The sequence below is a fragment of the Anolis sagrei genome, chromosome 1, assembly GCF_037176765.1.
Source record: "Anolis sagrei isolate rAnoSag1 chromosome 1, rAnoSag1.mat, whole genome shotgun sequence".
Taxonomy (NCBI): domain Eukaryota; kingdom Metazoa; phylum Chordata; class Lepidosauria; order Squamata; family Dactyloidae; genus Anolis; species Anolis sagrei.
In genome coordinates this window covers 260,354,386-260,371,635 of record NC_090021.1, presented here as the reverse complement: position 1 = coordinate 260,371,635, position 17,250 = coordinate 260,354,386, and the positions used below count along the sequence as shown (strand labels likewise).

Below are 17,250 nucleotides of genomic sequence, written 5' to 3'. Positions count from 1 at the left end.
GGGACCCGTCCCTCCTTAGCCCAAGCAGAGGGAAAGGTGGGCGGCTCCTCTTTCTCTCTCTCTCTTTATGATGGTAATAGGAAGTTGGGTAGTATTGGCAAGGAATGAATGAATGAAGGAAGGAAGAGGTTTCTTTGCTACGTAGATGAGAGAGGGAGGAGGAGGAGGAGGTGTGTGGGGGAGCTTCTGCTCATGGCGGAGAGAAAAAGGGAGGCTGGATTTCATAAGCGCATTCTAGAGCTGGGCCGGGACAGGAGTGCAGCCTGGTTTGTCTCCCATTCAATTACTAAACATTACAGCCGGCCATCCCCTATCCACGGATTCTGTATCCACGGCTTGGAAACATTACAAACAATTGAATGGGGACACAACACATACACACACCTTCACTTTGCCATTATTGTGCCATATTTTAACGAATAGCACTTTCAAGAGGGTGCTGATTTGTGTTGATGTATTTACTAATTCATCACACTAGGGAATGAATCCACTTTAAATCCGGTTTCTGCCTCCTGCAGAAATCTAGAGTTTGTAGTTTAGTGAGGAGGCTGTTAAGTCTCCTCCCTAAACTACAAACCCCAGGATTCTGCGGATTCATTCTCTAGATTGAGATCCTTAATAGATTGTTAGTTATTGCAATTGTCTTTATACCCTAATATTTAATTCTATTCTAATGTTTATACATTTTCGGGTTTAGTTTTTAAAAAAGGATTGTTAGTCTGTGGCCCCATCTACCCTGTCACAGAATGCAGTTTGGATCTGCATATGAGATTTGCCCATGCCTGCTCCAGTCTTGAAGCCCTGCAGACCCAGCGACTGCTGCCTCTCCTCCGCCTCCTCCAGCCACTGACGTCACGCGTCACGTGGGGTGCCTGCTTCTCTGCGCGGCGTGGGCGGCTGGGGTTTAAACTTCATTTCAACCGCAGATCCCTCCCGGCCTCGCAGCTTCACACCGCAGCTCTTCCCTCCTCCAACAACCCCCCCCCCCCAAAACCAAAACATCAGCTTTAAGTAGAGTGCAGCCAGCAATGCAAGCCATTCTGATTCTGGCCAGGAAGATTCTGTGCTATTATTATAATCCAGAAACTTAATGTTCAATTGGTCCACCTTCCGGAAAGAACTAAAGACGTGGATGTTCTATTGTGCCTTCGACTAGCTAGTCCCCCCAAATAGTTCTGGCTCTCAATTTGATCCTAAATAGATGTCACACATTACCATTGCCCTGGTTAGAGATATAATGCTCCCTTTATACTACCCCTTAGGTCGAAATCCCGTTATGTCCTTTCCTTTAGCACTTTATTCAGCAACCCTTGTTTATTCATTTAGTCGTTTCCGACTCTTCGTGACCTCATGGACCAGCCCACGCCAGAGCTCCCTGTCGGCCGTCACCACCTCCAGCTCCTTCAGAGTCAAGCCAGGCACATTTTCTCCTTCAGCCAGATATCAATCAGTACGGTTGCGATCAACCCTATCTTTTGTCAAATGATCGGCACCAGTTATCCGCCCGAATTCAGTACTGTGCACTATTCAGACCATTGAAGGTTGCCAGATGTTCGCTATATAATGCATTTTGTGGTGGTTTTATATTGTTTGAAATGTTTTTATGACTTGTGTTGTTATTTTAACCATGTTGAATTTTGGGCTTGTCCCCATGTAAACCGCTCTGAGTGCCTTTGGGGAGATGGAGGTGAGGTACAAAAATAAAGTTATTATTGTATTATTGTTGGTTGAGACTAATTGGAAAAACTAGCAAAATGTACTGCAGGAGGTCCCGCAAAAATAAAGGGCACCTGATGAACCAACCTGGACACAGCATATTATTAGAGAACACAGAAATGCTGGACTACTCAAGTACCATGTCAGACTACACAGAGAAGCCACTGAAATCCACAAGCATGTGGACAATTTCAACAGAAAAAAAGAAACCATGAAAATGAACAAAATGTGGCTACCAGTATTTAAAAAACTCTAAAATCAGGACCTAAATAAAGACAGAGGAGCTTCAGACATGATACAATCAGGGACAGCGAATCAGCTCTCAACAAAGGCAGTAACAAGCCACAGCTTGAAAACTGCTAGGCCATTAAATGCTAATCAAGGTGGCCAATTGAAACGTTCACACTTACCTGCAACAACAAAAGGTTTTTTTTTTTTGCAGTTTAACTTTATTCTTGTAGCCTGCCTCCATCATCCCAAAGGGACTCGGGGCAGCTTACATATGGCACAAAGTGCCAAAAACAGAGCATAAAATAAACACACAGTACAATATAATAAAGTAAAACATATAGCATATAAGTCAGTTCAGAACTCAGAACAATGCCCAATAATCTATAGTGACAACTATTGTAATTAACTTTTCCCCATGTTTTTTAAAATGATACATCCAATTAGGAAATGACATTTATAGCTCAGAAACAAAAAATTCTCTCCTGACTTTTTGCCCACATGTATGGCAGGCATCCTGAGGTTGCTGGAAACTAGCCAAGTGAAGTTTATATATCTGTGGGATGTCCAGGATGGGAGAAAGAACTCTTGTCTGCTGGGGGCAAATGTGAATGTTGCAATTGGTCACCTTGATTAGAATTAGTAATCATTAGTAATATGTGTTTATGTTTTAGTAACCCGGCTCGAGTGTAAGAGGCGGGCAAGAAATAAAGCTATTATTATTACTCAAAAGGGGGGAAGGAAACGTGAGAAAAAGAAGGGGTGTCTACTCCAAGGGGGAAGGATGGAAAAAAGGGGGGCACTGGCTTTTAAGAGGAAGGGACAGCATGTAAATCAGGGGTAGGTGTCATAAGTCTTACAATATCATCTATTCTATGACCTGGAACCTGAAGCTATAGCTAATACCAAATAAGAGACTCCCCTGGGCACACAGAAGGCTGGGTGATTTGGAAGGCGGCGAACAGACTGCGCTCTGGCACCACAAGATGCAGAGCCAAAGTGGAGTCCACCACATGCGAGTGTGAAGAGCAAACCACAGACCACCTGGATTATTGTAGGTTTTTTCGGGCTATATGGCCATGTTCTAGAGGCATTATCTCCTGACGTTTCGCCTGCATCTATGGCAAGCATCCTCAGAGGTAGTGATGTCTGTTGAACTAGGAAAAAAGGTTTATATATCAGTGGAATGACCAGGGTTGGGACAAAGAACTCTTGTCTGCTGGAGCTAGGTGTGAATGTTTCAACTGACCACCTTGATTAGCATTTGATGCCTTGGCAGTGCATGGGGCCATCTTTTGTTGAGAGGTCATTAGATGTCCCTGATTGTTTCCACCTATTACAATGCAATCTGAGCCCTGCACAGTGGAGGACCTCCTTATAGGAACACCAGAGGCCAGCTACCGGTCAAAGGACATTTAGTATAATGTCAAGTTTTAAAACTGTCTTTTTAAAAATACAGTACAACTGTACCCCTGGTTTGCTTCTGATATGATAAATAAAATAAATCTATTCTATGCAGTCCAGTGTGGTCCTTGTTTTGATTATTTCAAATGAAACAATGAGCCAAGGATGAGGTTTGCTGAGTCCCACAGAAGCTTGCAAAGCCAACTTTCAGCCTTCTGGAGGAAAAAAAAAAGACGTCGTCCAACTGAAGACGTGTCCCGCCTCGGGATTTTTGGTCGAGTTCTCCCCCCTGGGACCAACCAAACGGCTACCATGGGCCTGACTGGAAAGATGTTAGCGCCGGAGTGAAAAGTCCGCTTCCCTCCTCAGTAGTCTGTGGAAGATGAGGAAGAGGTGGCTTAGCGGAACTCAAGGCAGCGGTGCCTTGTTGCGCGGAGGACTCTTATTGGCAGCACTCTAGTGACGCAACGGGGGAACCTGCGGCGTGGCGCACCGGCCTCGCAGCGCGGGTTGTGAGTATCTCTTCAGTCTCCAAGCGCCGGGACTGACGGACTGGCGGGCGGGAGGGAAAGCGAGAGGGAGAGGGAGATCCGAGGAAGGAAGGAAGGAAGGAAGGAAGGAAGGAAGGAAGGAAGGAAGGAAGGAAGGAAGGAGGAGGGAGGGAGGGAGAGGCAGGCTGGCCGGCCCATAGACCCTGGAGACGCCACGTTGCCTGAACACGCCACACGCAGGCTGCTCTGCGGCTCCCACTCACGGGGCGCCCTGGTTGCCACGGAAATGGAGGGGCTCCTCAGGTTTCGCCTCCCAGAGACTCCTGCCTTGCGCGTCTTCACTACGCCAGAGGATACAGCCGCATTGTGGAATCGATGCACCTTTACCTGCCTAGGGCTTGTAGTTTGGTGAGGCACTCTTTGGCAGAGAAGGTGCAGTGCTATGAAACCTAGGGAGCTGTGCATTGGTGACCTCCCAAGTTCCAGTCCAATACTCTTTGACAGAGAAGGCTAAAGACCTTGTAAAACCACAGCTCCCAGGATGCTGTGGCATCAAAGTGGTGTCAAACTGCACTGTTTCTGCAGTGTAAACACAGCCTTTGCTAAAGAGCTGCTAGGAAGAGTGGCATACCGAAGAAGAACCAAACAATAGTACCAAAATGGCCATGAAACCAAAATGAAGAGTTTTCTCTTGCTATAATAATAAAAAAACTTTATTTATAACCTGCCCTCGCTCCCTGAAGGAACTCAGGGTGGTTTACTGAAATGACAAAAATGGCAAGCATTCAATGCCAAAAAATTAAATAACAATCAAAGCAAAACATAAAATTAAATAAATCAATATAACTTGTAAACAACCGAAGTCAAGGTTTAAGCTAAATAAGCGTACTACTTCATCACGCTAAAGAAAAAAATCCACTTAAAATCTGGTTTCTACCTCCTGAGAATTCTGGGGTTTGTAGTTTAGTGAGGCCATTAGAGGCTCCTCCCAAGGAAACAGACCAATTAAAACATTGTACATTAAAAGCACAGTGTAATATATTTCTATAGCAGTATTATCCCATGTTAACTGCCATGGCTGCCATTATTGCAATTTAGAGGGAAGCGTTTGAATTCTTGGAGAGTTCTTGCCCTCATTAAGATATAAACTCCAGATTTGAGAGACATGACCTTCTTTGTGGTGGCCTCTCAGCTATGGAATTCCCTCTCAAATGAGGCATTCTCTCCTGACGTTTCACCTGCATCTATGGCAAGCATCCTCCGAGATAGTGACCTCACTACCTCTGAGGATGCTTGCCATAGATGCAGGTGAAATGTCAGGAGAGAGTGCCTCTAGAACATGGCCATATAGCCTGAAAAAACCTACAGCAACCCAGTGATTCTGGCCATGAAAGCCTTCGACAATACATTGAAATTAGATCTGCTCCATCTCTCCTGGCCTTCCTAAAAAAAGTGAAATCCTGACTGTGGGGTCATCCAGGATTTCACGTTTTTATCTTAGTTAACAAAATGAATGTGTTCCTGGGCATTGCTTTTAACAAAAAATGTGCTACAGGTGGCAGAAGTAACATATAAAGAAAGAGGATTACAATCCTACTCCACAAAATAAGTTAATTTTAACATGTTTCAGCAAACGTTTTATCCAAAACTAACAACATGCACATATGAAAGGCTATTAGAAGTAAACAAAACCATTTGAAACCTACAAGAGTCTGAAAGCCTCTTCCAAAATTTATCCAGAGGCAATTGGCTATGTTCTTCTGATCTCCATTTTGGTGACCAAGCTTATACATTTATGCTTTTTTAGCATACCAGATTAGTTGGTAAGGTGTGACTGTCTCTTTTCCTGATTGTTTTATTGTTTACTTTCTTAGTAAAGGATTTGTGATGCTGCTGCTATTGTTAGTAGGCACACAGAGCTAAAATAGGATTTACATATTAGAATCATACACTATCCCAGATCAAACTGTATGTCATTGTTTACTGTAAACACTACTGCAACATGACAGTGGTAGTCTGTGTTTCTCCAACTCGATCTCCGAAATTCAGCTAAAATATGTTCAGCTAGAGAGTACGAGATTGGACAAGAGTCTAAGCATGTGAAAAAAGCCTTTTTAAAAGGAAGGTTTTTTTGTTAAGGGTCTTTCTCAGGCAAGGGCAAACTTCGCTCCTCGACTGCTTTGGACTTTCACAATTCCTAACAACCTGTTAGGAATTGTGGGAGTTGAAGTCCAAAATACCCAGAGGGCCAAAGTTTGCCCATGTCTGGTCTTTGTTAATTGAGATATGTCTGTTTTGCAAAGACTGCTGCAGTCAGTTTGGAAGGAGATTATTGGTGTGTGAATCAATAACGTGGATGGTCCATCCATTTCCTCGCAAGATCTCTTCAAGTATTATTTGGTCATTCTTTCCACAAACACTAAACCATGGTCTCCACAGCTTAGTTGTGGCTGTTCCAGTCATACATTCATATAAATTTATATATTTATATTGTGGTAAACCATAGCCTCATGCAGCTGGTTCGTTCTTCCTTGGAGTGGCAGGACCTATTCATCTGAAAGCATCTCTTTTGGCATTGTTTAAAAGTCTTACTTTATCTGGCATTTCTGTTATTGATTTTTTAAAAGTTGTATATTTCTCTCTTAATTATTTTTCATACTTTCCTCCGCCTTTTTTTGAGTAGAGGCAGTTTTGGTTGGGATATTATGAGCTATTTTTTCTAACACTAAATTTAAGTCCATTATTTACTGTATCTAATGATACCTTTCAGTTTCTGCTGTGCATGCCAGAATACAAATAGAAAAAACAAATAAGAAGCAGAAACTTTGGGTTGTTGAAGACATTTCCATATAGGTGTCAAATAGCATAATGAACAATATTGAGGACAAAAGTTACTAAAATGGATAATTCAGTGAGCTTCCTTCCCTTCCTCCTGATACTAGAGAATGCATAGCTAAGATAGAAAACAAGTTTAGACATTGATACTTAGATGCTACACAGGGTATATAAATTGTTCAATTTGGGCTGAAAAATGATAAATTCCTGATAAATTCAGGGGAATCAACAGTGGGCACATCCAAATGCTCGAGCTGCTTTTGAGCTCATGGAGCAGGGAGCAGGGAGTTCTCCTTATTTGTGATGTGCTGAGTTAATGAACTTGCAAAGAAAACAATTTCAAATGAAAAGGCTATAATTATAATTCATACATGGTTAGTCAAAAAAGAACCCTAATGTAAGGGACATGGTATATGGTTGAAACAATGACAGTTGTTTATAGACTGCATGGATTCTCCCAGGAGCCGTAATACAACACCCCTGATTTTGTCCTTAAATTTCTCATATCTGCTAAAGTACTTCTGGTTTTGAAAAGGAGCCTACTAATCTAACACAGATCATAAAGAGGGTGATAGCAAAATTGCCTCAGTGCTGTCAAGGAAGGAGAAGGGGCTTCTTGAAGTTTTTGTCTAATGGTATGCCAGGTGAAAGCTCTCAGAGCTCTGTGAAGGAAGGGGGTGCTTTCTTGATTTCTGGGTGCTACTTATCACATACTTGGCTTTGAACATAAATCATTTACAGCAGTGGTTCTCAACCTGAGGTACCCAGAAGTTTTTGGCCTACAACTCCCAGAAATCCCAGCCAGTTTACCAGCTGTTAAGATTTCTGGCAATTGAAGGCCAAAAACATCTGAGGACCCCAGGTTGAAAACCACTGATTTACAGGATTACAGCAATACATTGTTCCATATTTTTCTAGTAAGATAAAGTACATTATCAAATAGATTAAATATTTTCTTCATGAGAAAAATATGGGACAGTATGGCTGCAATCTTGTAAATGAGTCATGTTCATTAATCAATGCATGGAGTATGTCTCGGGATGAGGACAGTTCGCAAACGTGGAATTTGCAGTTAAAGAATGGTGCAGAGGCTCTTCCCCCAATTGTAGATGAGGCAGAAAAAGAACACACTAGGGAGAATGAGGGGTTCTTGTAAATATCTGACTTGATTATCCTTAATTGAACCACCTTGAGTTGCCTCCAGTTGAGAAAGGCGGTATACAAATGCGGTTAATTAATTAATTAATTATTGCAGTGGTATGCCTCTGAGAAGGGGGCCAGTTTAGAGTTACGCAATCCAGGGTTAGGTTTCAGGGAGATCTGCAGAGCACCTTACAGGAAAGGGACCCTGTCAATCCTGAAAGAAGACGGGGGTTGGTCATAGGCGAACAGAATTGGTGATTTGCAAACCTGACAGGATATCTAGAGAAATATGCTGCCTCCCTGGGGCAAAAATCCACCACGTGACTCAGCAGCTGACAAGACTAATCAAACCCACTGATTTCCTCCCCCTCTCCCCTTCATGTTGGTTCATGTAGGAACCAGCAATATTGCAAGGCATAGTCTCCAAAAGATCAAAAACTATTTTGAAGCTCTCAGAAGAAAGCCGAAAGACCTTATTGTACAGGTGGTCTTTTCATTTCTTTGTTGTACGATGCAGCCCAGGAAGAGAGAGAAAAATAGTAGAGGCGAATAACTGACTCCACAGATGGTGTCAGGAAGAACAATTCGGCTTCCTGGTCCATGGTCTGCTTTTCCAGGAAGATGAGCTGCTGGCATGGGATGGGTTGTTCTTCACAGAAGTAGGAAGGGATATTTTTCCTCAGAGACTAGTGATCCTGATCAGGTGGACTTTAAACTAGGTTGTGTGGGGACGGGTGACAATATCCTTGGGAACAGTAGTATATCATCATCATCATCATCACTTTATTTCTTAATTAGTCGCTCTCTACCAAAGTTCTCCGAGCGACTTACAATTCAAAATAGCTTATACACAATATAAAACATTCAATATAAAAACATTCAACATAAAAACGTTCAACATAAAAACATTCAGCAGTGACTATGGCAAAATTTGATCCGATTACTTAAATGCACAACCAAACAGCCAAGTCTTGAGCGCCTTTACAAAAGGTCGCAACTCCAACATTGCTCTAATATATGGAGGCAATGAGTTCCATAGAATTGGAGCATAGATCGAAAAAGCTCTACGCCTTGTAGCTTCCAAATGTGCCTCCCTAGGACCCGGTATGTATAGGAGATTTTCCTGGGTGGATCGAGGTGACCACTGATGGGGAAAAGGAATGAGGCGGTCCCTAAGATATAAAGGTCCTTGGCCATTTTGAGCTCTAAATGTCAGGATCAGTATCTTGTAAGAGATCCGATGTTGTATTGGTAGCCAATGCAGTTGTTGCAGAATCGGTGTAATATGGGATCTTATAGATGATCCCGCTAGCAGCCTGGCTGCCGCATTTTGGACCATCCGAATCTTCTGGGTCGTTGACTTTGGAAGGCCAACATATAAGGCATTGCAATAGTCCAACCTAGTGGTGACTGTTGCGTGGATTACCGTTGCCAATGCTTCTACCGAAAGGTAGGATGTCAATTTCCTTGCCTGGAGAGGCCCAGAGTGAACAAGCAATTTCCTCGCCAGGCAATTTCCTTGCCTGGTGAGGCCCAGAGTGAACAGCCAAAAGGCTAAAGAGAAGATTGGACAAACACAACAAGTATCAAGCAGTGAGAGGAAAAAAATCTCAATTGAAGTTGATTTGAAGGCAAATACCAACAATCAATGTTGAATGCTTTTAGTTTATCCATTTTTCTAGGAAATTGTATTCTCATAGCATTTTGCATTACAAGCTTTATCCCATTCATCCTCACAATAAATCTGTTGGGTAGGATAGACGGCGAATGATTTCTACAATGCAAGTTGAAGTTTGAAAGCGCGTTTCTGATATTGAAGCTTCATTTTTCTAACTAACGTGGTGTTGACCCAAATATGGTTGTTTGTATTATCACTGTAAGGCATTTGGATAATTTTCATCTATGTATGATGCTTGGTGCTCTGTATGTGTTGGTATGGCTTCCTTTTAAATAGTTGTGCATGTTGATGGGAATTGATGAAATTCAAAATATACAGGGGATGTAAAAATAAAACTGCTGGCAATTTAAAAGTATTAATAGTAGTTAGATAAAATAGCATAATCAGATGTTAAACAACATGTAGTATTTACTGGTGCTGAATCTTTCTCTGACAGTTTCTAAAACAACAGTTATGCTTTGTTACAGTTGTGTTTTTGTTCAAGCCATTTTGGAAAATTCTAATTTTGATTTCTTATTTCTTACCCTCCTCTAGGACACTTGATAACAGGATTCATATTTGCCCTTCAGCCAAGCTTTTCTACAACATGCCTCAGATTCCATATTTATACAACATCTGCAAGCGTATTCTTTTTCACAGTTTTAGTAAATGTAGTTCAAATTGTTTAAATAGATGCGTCCAAAACATACACTCTTCATTAGCCAGTAAATGTGAAGCTCAAGAAAAATCACTACCTTTGTATGATAATGAAAACTTGCTACATAGAGCAGACAGTGAGAACGATCAACAATTGCATATACCAGTTATGGTAAAGGAGGTTGTGAATTTTTTAGCACCACAGAAAGGACAGGTAAGTTGGATTTTATTTTCAGAGTTTGTCTTTTAAATAATGTCTAGTTATTCTTAAAATCTTGAGAAAAATATTACCAAGAAATAAAACTGGTTTGATGGGCGGATTTGCACACAATCCTCCTCCCAACCCTAATTTATGAGACATTCTTCTGAGGTAAGGTTGCATGCTACTTACCGTACCTTTTTGATGCCAGGTACAGACTATTATTATCAAAATTTTAAAACATATTGTAATTTTTTATCATTCTCTGGGTAGGATGGTTTTAATCTTAAGATGTGCAGTTGATTTCTTGTCAACTTGGGCATGTTTACTCAGAAATAAGCTCTGGGGTTTTTACTTTCATATGAGTATATGGTATAAGTCAGACTGTATGTGCAATTTCATAATGAAACAAAAACCACTTATTTTTAGAATTATTTCCATAATTTTCCCATTGAACTACATAGAATATAGACCTCTAATTTTGGGGTTAGATAAAATTTCACGTTTCTCTTCTGGCTTATCTTTACTAAAATACATCACTTAAAATCATCCAGCCAGTTTACTGTATTGACTCACAAAAGTTTACTTTATAGACTCATGTAGAAGTCGATTTCCTGTATTAGGTTAGTTTTTTGGGGGGCCTGTGGATAAATTGAGGGCCAGTCAGTGTAGAGGGCAAGATACCAGTGCCGTCTCTGGGTGCCACCATAGCTATTTCTCCAGGCAAGGGCAGAAGCAGTCCCATGACAGACAACAGAAGGGCTCAATTCTAGTTTTAGGTTTTCAGAACATTAGAGTTCAGAGCAGCTATGAAGGACATTTTTGACTATATGTGATAGCAGGAAATGCCATATGCTTTCTGTCATCTACTCAGCACCATTGACTTGCATGTTCTCACCAGTACAGTGAGTCACGAGTGCTGATTACATATTTTACTGTCAGTTATTTTCATAACTTTTGAATGGTTTGAGATATTTTAGTGACACTTTTTTCAAATGATGGCTACCACTGGGAAAGCATTCCTACCCTTTCAGTTTGATATATGACTGTTTTTCCATCTTCTTCCTTATTTGCTTTATTGGATTCATATCCCATTTTTGGCTTAAAATGGGTTTTGTTGGCTTGGGAGATGGGTAGTATGGTATTTTCCAAAGTATGATTCTTGAGTTGCTTGTCAACTTTGAATGTCTGGAAAAATATTTCACAAATTCTTAACATCATACTTTACTTGGCTGTTACAGTTGTTCACTGAAGACTTTTTAAAACATAGAATAATATGATTCTATCTTTATGATAAAGATGGAACTTCCAAGTTCTAACTTCCAAATTCAATCCATGGGTTAATTTCTTTCAATATAATTCAGCACTGTCTTTTTCAAACGTGGAAAGTGCTATGTGATAGGACCTGTAAGGCCTTTACAGTTTCAAAATGGCATTTGGGCAAGAGGGTTTTTTTGCCTTTTTGACCAAAGGAGATCCTGTTGAGAAATACATTTCAGATGATGTGAGATTATTTGTCTTTGAAATAGACATTAGCTCTCTCCTCGTCCTTAGCTCTTACCTGTGGGAAAACTGTCACTGGCTGCAAACAATGTTTTTTTGATGCAAACTCTTCAAGTATCCATCCATTTCTTTATAACCCTCCCCACATCTGTTTTGTAATGTATTCTCTGAAGTACATTGTGTGAATGAGTCACCTCCTCTTTAGTTCATTTTCTTTTCAGCAAAGTGCCAGTTGCAGCAAATCCACAGAAATTTATATCCTCTAAAACTTGCTTATTTTAGTGCATTTTGTTCCATCAAAGTTTTTGTACTGGTGAGCCCATAGGTTCTGAAACTTTTTATTAAGCTCTTTTTATAAGTATGTCACTGTTAGTTGTAGAGCCCAGATCATTCTAATATATTATTCCTAAATTCAATTCTTTTGCTCATTTTCAGTCATTGAGATGATCCTGTAGTTAAATTGCTGCAGATCTTCTTTTTCCATTATAACAGATGCATAAATGGACAGATAAATAAGTGAAGGAGAACTGCAAATAAATGATGAAGTGTAGGAGTGGTGGAGGTGAAAAAAAAAAGACTGGAAATTTTGGTCTTAAGATGTATAGACTATGCAATGAGATACTGAGGACACTTAGCCATTATTTATTTCACCTCTAGCATCAATGTGAACAGAATCTAGTCTTCCTGAGGTCCAAGCTATATCTGGCGCTGTGTCTGTTTTTTTCTTATACAAAATTAAGTGACAGAAGCTATTCATTTCCACTGGTTATATAGGCCTGTGATGAAAAAGAAAAACCTATATTGTACCTGTTTTTAAATGTATCATTTGGTGTCCCCCACACATTTTCACACATTTCATTACTCATTTCAGTACTAATTCATTTTGTCACATCTTAAAACACAAGGAAGCTCATTGAGAAAAAACTGAATGTGTTGGAGCAAATTAGTTCATTTTTGGATTTAGAATGCCAAATTCCTGTACAATCAATATACATTTTATAAATGTTTTATGACCCTAAATTTTCCATGCTTGTGTTGCCAAAAGGAGGCAATTTCATGGAATATTCAGAAAAGAATATTTGTGACCAGGAAGTCTCCTGGCCATATTCTGAGTGTGCCCCTTCAGGAAGACTGGAATCATTGTAGATAAGAGTTCCGAAGTCCCATTCCAGAAAGGAAATCTAGTTTTCAATGCTATCAAAAGCCATTGTGAATTCCAGAAGAACCAATAGGGATACAATCTCCTGCCCAATTCCTGATGTTTGTCATACAACAAGGTGACCACAGCTGTTTCTGTCTTATAGCCAAGTGTGAATCCAAACTGAAATGGATTCATGTAGTTTATTTAATCTAAGAAAACCTAAAATTGTGCTATTACTTCTTGGTCTGAGACCTTACCTTTAAAAAGGGAGTTTAGGAACTGAGCATTAGGATAATGAAGTTGAGTGAATGTCCTAGCTGTCTTATATTTGCTTCTTTGAGAGAGATTGGAACACAATCGACTTTCAGAGAAGACAGTTTCCACTACCCAATTGGCCAGGCTTTTTATCACATCTGTAATTAACCATGGCGCTAATAGATAAGTGGTGAGCCTTGCTTTAAGTAATTTGCTCACATTTTTTATATCAGTCTTTTATATCAGTCAACTATTATTTCAGGGAAGACTTCTATTTAGCTCTATACTCTTTATACTCAAAAGGCTGGTTCTCACACACAAATCATGGTTTCTTCCTGTCATCTTCAAAGTAGTTTTCTCCACCTCTCTTCTTGTGTTCCTTTCTGTTGAAATAGAGATCGCAGGTTCTTCTAAGGTCCAGAACAGCAAGACACTTAGTCTGCTTGCTGAGAGGCATGCTGTGTATGCACCGTTCTCATTTTCCTATGGTACTGAGCTAGCTTGTTGCTATCACAATATATCACATAACAAATGATAATATTTCAGGCACTACATTATAATAAAAAGATGCAGTATTTTGGGTGACTCAGCTTGTAAATGACGTTGTATACACTTTCCTTCTGCATTGCACCGTTAGTCTTTGCACTTTTCAGAACTGGTCAAAAGAAAATATCTAATAACTTTGAGACACTGATTGTTAGATCAGTTCAAAGTTGTTAGATCATTCAAATTTGTACACATTAATTATGCATGTTTTATCAACTGCCACTTCGGTTGTCCTTATTGGATAAATATGCTAGAATACATAATAATATTTAGTCTGCAGTGGTAATGTAAAGACATGATAATTTTGGATTAGGAATATAGATCATTCCCAAATATTCTTTGTCATGAGAAGAACTTTTGGTTCATAAATGAACTTTTTTGAAAATGGTAAATCAGTGCAAATAGAAAGACTTGTGCCTTTTCATACCCTTCTTTATTGAATCAGTCTGTCATCTTTTCAGTCCTGTTATGTAGTTCCTTGTTATATTGTTTCTATTGTCTTTTTATTTCTACTTCATCACATAGTTTCCCTCCTATTCATAGAATATCCCTACTCCTGGTTTAAATTTCCCTTTAATTTCTCAGATTTTGCAGAAAAATGTCTTTTTGTTTGCATTTCTGTTTCTCTACATTGATCATTGTAGTAGCTGTCCTTGTGGTGAAGGTACTGAACAGTTGTGTCTCTGTTTCTGTTTTTTGTCTGTTCTTATCTGTTGTATATTGGGGGTGTTCTTTCTTTTTGACATTCTTCACAATGTTCCTAGCTTCTGCTCAATTACCGGTAGGTGTAATAATGCAATTTTTTTTAACATAACCTTTAAATTCTACAGGGATGTTCTTCAGGTTGTATTTTGGCATGGTGGTTACTTTAATGTTCTTTATCTTTACTCTATTTTTTATATTAGCAGAAAATAGTCTAAGCCTCAATCTAGTCCTGATCGTTTTGAGTAAAGAGAATTAAACTTTACCTTCTTCCAGTTATGTAGTCTATGTGATGTTTACATTCACTATTAGGTGATTCCATGTATATAGTTGCCTCTTTAGTTGCTTGAAGAATATGTTTGTGATTGAACAAACTGTTGGCCTTGCAGTCATATACTCAACTGTTTCATTTCTTCATCTGAGACATTTTTTTCTCCAATCTTAGCTTCTTCTCTGTTTTCTCCCTTTGTGTTACCATTGCCTGTGGTTAACAAGTCCTGTTTTGGTGTGTGATCAATTTCCTTTGTGACTCCTGCATAGTTTCCTTCTTATTCTTCATCTAGTTGAAGCATTAACTTGGGTAATGATTCTATTTATGAGTGCTTATATTTACTGTTATATTTTATAGCTACTGTAATATGTTGTAATAGCAATCTGTTTATACTTGTTGCAATTCCTTTAAAGTAAAAGATGTGAGCAGGAACATTTAATAGAACATTTTAACCGAAGTTGTTGCTCTTAGTTTCTCTTTCGGATGAAAGCTACCTCTGTTATTTATTAGTCATGCTTGCTGCTTCTGAAACCTAAATATATATTTTATGTTGTCATGAAATTTAAACAACAGGGAATAAAATTAACACAATAAAACTGAAATTTTCTCTGCCTCTGCAGGCTGCTGACTTACTATGTTGAGCATTTCATCCTAGTAATGCATGACAAAACATTTCCTGTGAAATTATTCAAATAATAGGTATATAAGGAAGGAGAAATGCTCAAGAAAATCAATATTCATGTAAAAACAGCATTATCATGCATTACATGCTTTGCGGTAACCATTTTTGACATTTTTGGTATTGCCAAAAGTGCATTTCTTCTGTTAACTACTAGTATGTTGTATGCAAATGTTTACATTTTCTACATTGTGTTCAGATGTCTATACCTTCCTTTTCTGCTTCTGGTATGGCGTATGTAATCTCTAATCTGTTATGATATTACTTTATTAACTACACACTCCCCAATTGCATCAGCTAACTGATGAATTCAGGAGTAAAATTGCAGCCATCATCATAATCATCATCAATGTTATTGCTGGTGGTACATATAAAAAGATAAATGAGAGGGGAAATCTAGAGGCACCTTGAAGACTAGCGGTAGTTTTATGGATTTCACCTGCAGTACTGTCTTTAAGCCAAAGGTATGTAAGCACAGTTATATAGCTCTGGGGGTACTAACGGAGTCATACTCCAGCACTTGAAGAACTTCACAACTCTAGCTTTCTCAAATTATATTGAAAGCTGATAAAAACAATATATTTGTTAATGGAATGGAATTTATGAATATTTCCCTTTTTGCTGTTTACCTTTCCTGTTTTTCTTTTGTTTTGTTCCAGAAAGTCAATAATTGTGTGTCAAGGGGGGGATGAAATATTCTGCCACTAGCTTTCCTCAGATGCCTATTGAAGGAGGCTCAGAAGGCTCAATTTTTTCACTGCAATATAGCCGCATTCCCCTTTTTTGAAGGGGAAAAAAGTGCAACTATCATGTGGTGAAATATGGTAATTCCTGTATGCACAAAGAGTACTTGTCTGTGCTGAGGTATGAACCCACATCAAATTACTGAGGAGATGACACTAGCTACAAGCAGAGCGTGTCTCTTCACTTTTTGCATTGAACACTTATTTGCTTTAGAAACAAATGAGACAAAAGCAACATAGTTTAAAATACAGATCTGTTATCCCTTATTAAAAGTACTTGGGACCAGAAATATTTCGTATTTCAAGACTTTGTTTGTTTTTGGATTTTGAAATACCCGTATGTGCGTTTACATAAGGAGATATTTTGGAGATGGGGTTCAAGTCAGAGCGCAAAATTCATTTATATACACATAGCCTGAAGACAATTATATATTTTTAATTATTCTTTCCAGGAAACATTTTTTGTACATTGAACCATCAGAAAGCAAAGGTGTCACTGTACTCTGTTCCCACATAAACTATTTTGGATTTTGGAGTATTTGAAATTTCAAAATTCTGGATATTAGATGCTCAACATGTATTGGTTTACACAGTGCTGTTTTGTATCACAAAGTGTCCATTTAACAATGTGGCCAACTTTTTTGGTGGAATGTTCCCCCTCCTGTTGCCTCCAGAACTGCCCTGGCTTTTGGGATTCTGCAGAACGGAGTGAGGAGGGAATTGCAATTAGACGAGAAGAAGGATAAGATTTTTAGCACAAGAAGATGTCAGTACACTTGATATATGTTGTAGGGCAGTAGTTACTTAGCTTCTCTATTTAATCTATTCTATTTCCATCCACAAATACACAGACAAGCTTGAACTATAAATCCAATTTGCTATATTGAATAGCCACCTAGTGCCAGCTTTCTTCACCATTCACCATGGAAAGAGAGGGGACTGAGGGGAGGAAGAAGGGCAGAGTAAGGGGCTTGATGAGATGGAAGTGGGCCTAAATAGTGAGCAGGAGGACAGGCATTCAGGGAGAAAACATCTGGAAAGCACTAGGTTGAGAAAGTCTAGTATAATTTAATAAAATAA

At 39.3% G+C, this 17,250-nt stretch overlaps 1 protein-coding gene across 1 annotated transcript in view; it reads left to right on the top strand.

Moving 5' to 3' along the window:
• The first annotated feature begins 3,783 nt into the window (after nt 1–3,783).
• METTL15 (methyltransferase 15, mitochondrial 12S rRNA N4-cytidine) overlaps nt 3,784–17,250 on the top strand; it is a 103,265-nt gene continuing 89,798 nt past the window's right edge. The window contains exons 1-2 of the mRNA XM_060766106.2: nt 3,784–3,860; nt 10,030–10,345. Coding sequence (XP_060622089.2) covers nt 10,082–10,345 — 264 coding nt within the window. The 5' untranslated portion in view covers nt 3,784–3,860; nt 10,030–10,081. The remainder of the gene's footprint in view (nt 3,861–10,029; nt 10,346–17,250) is intronic.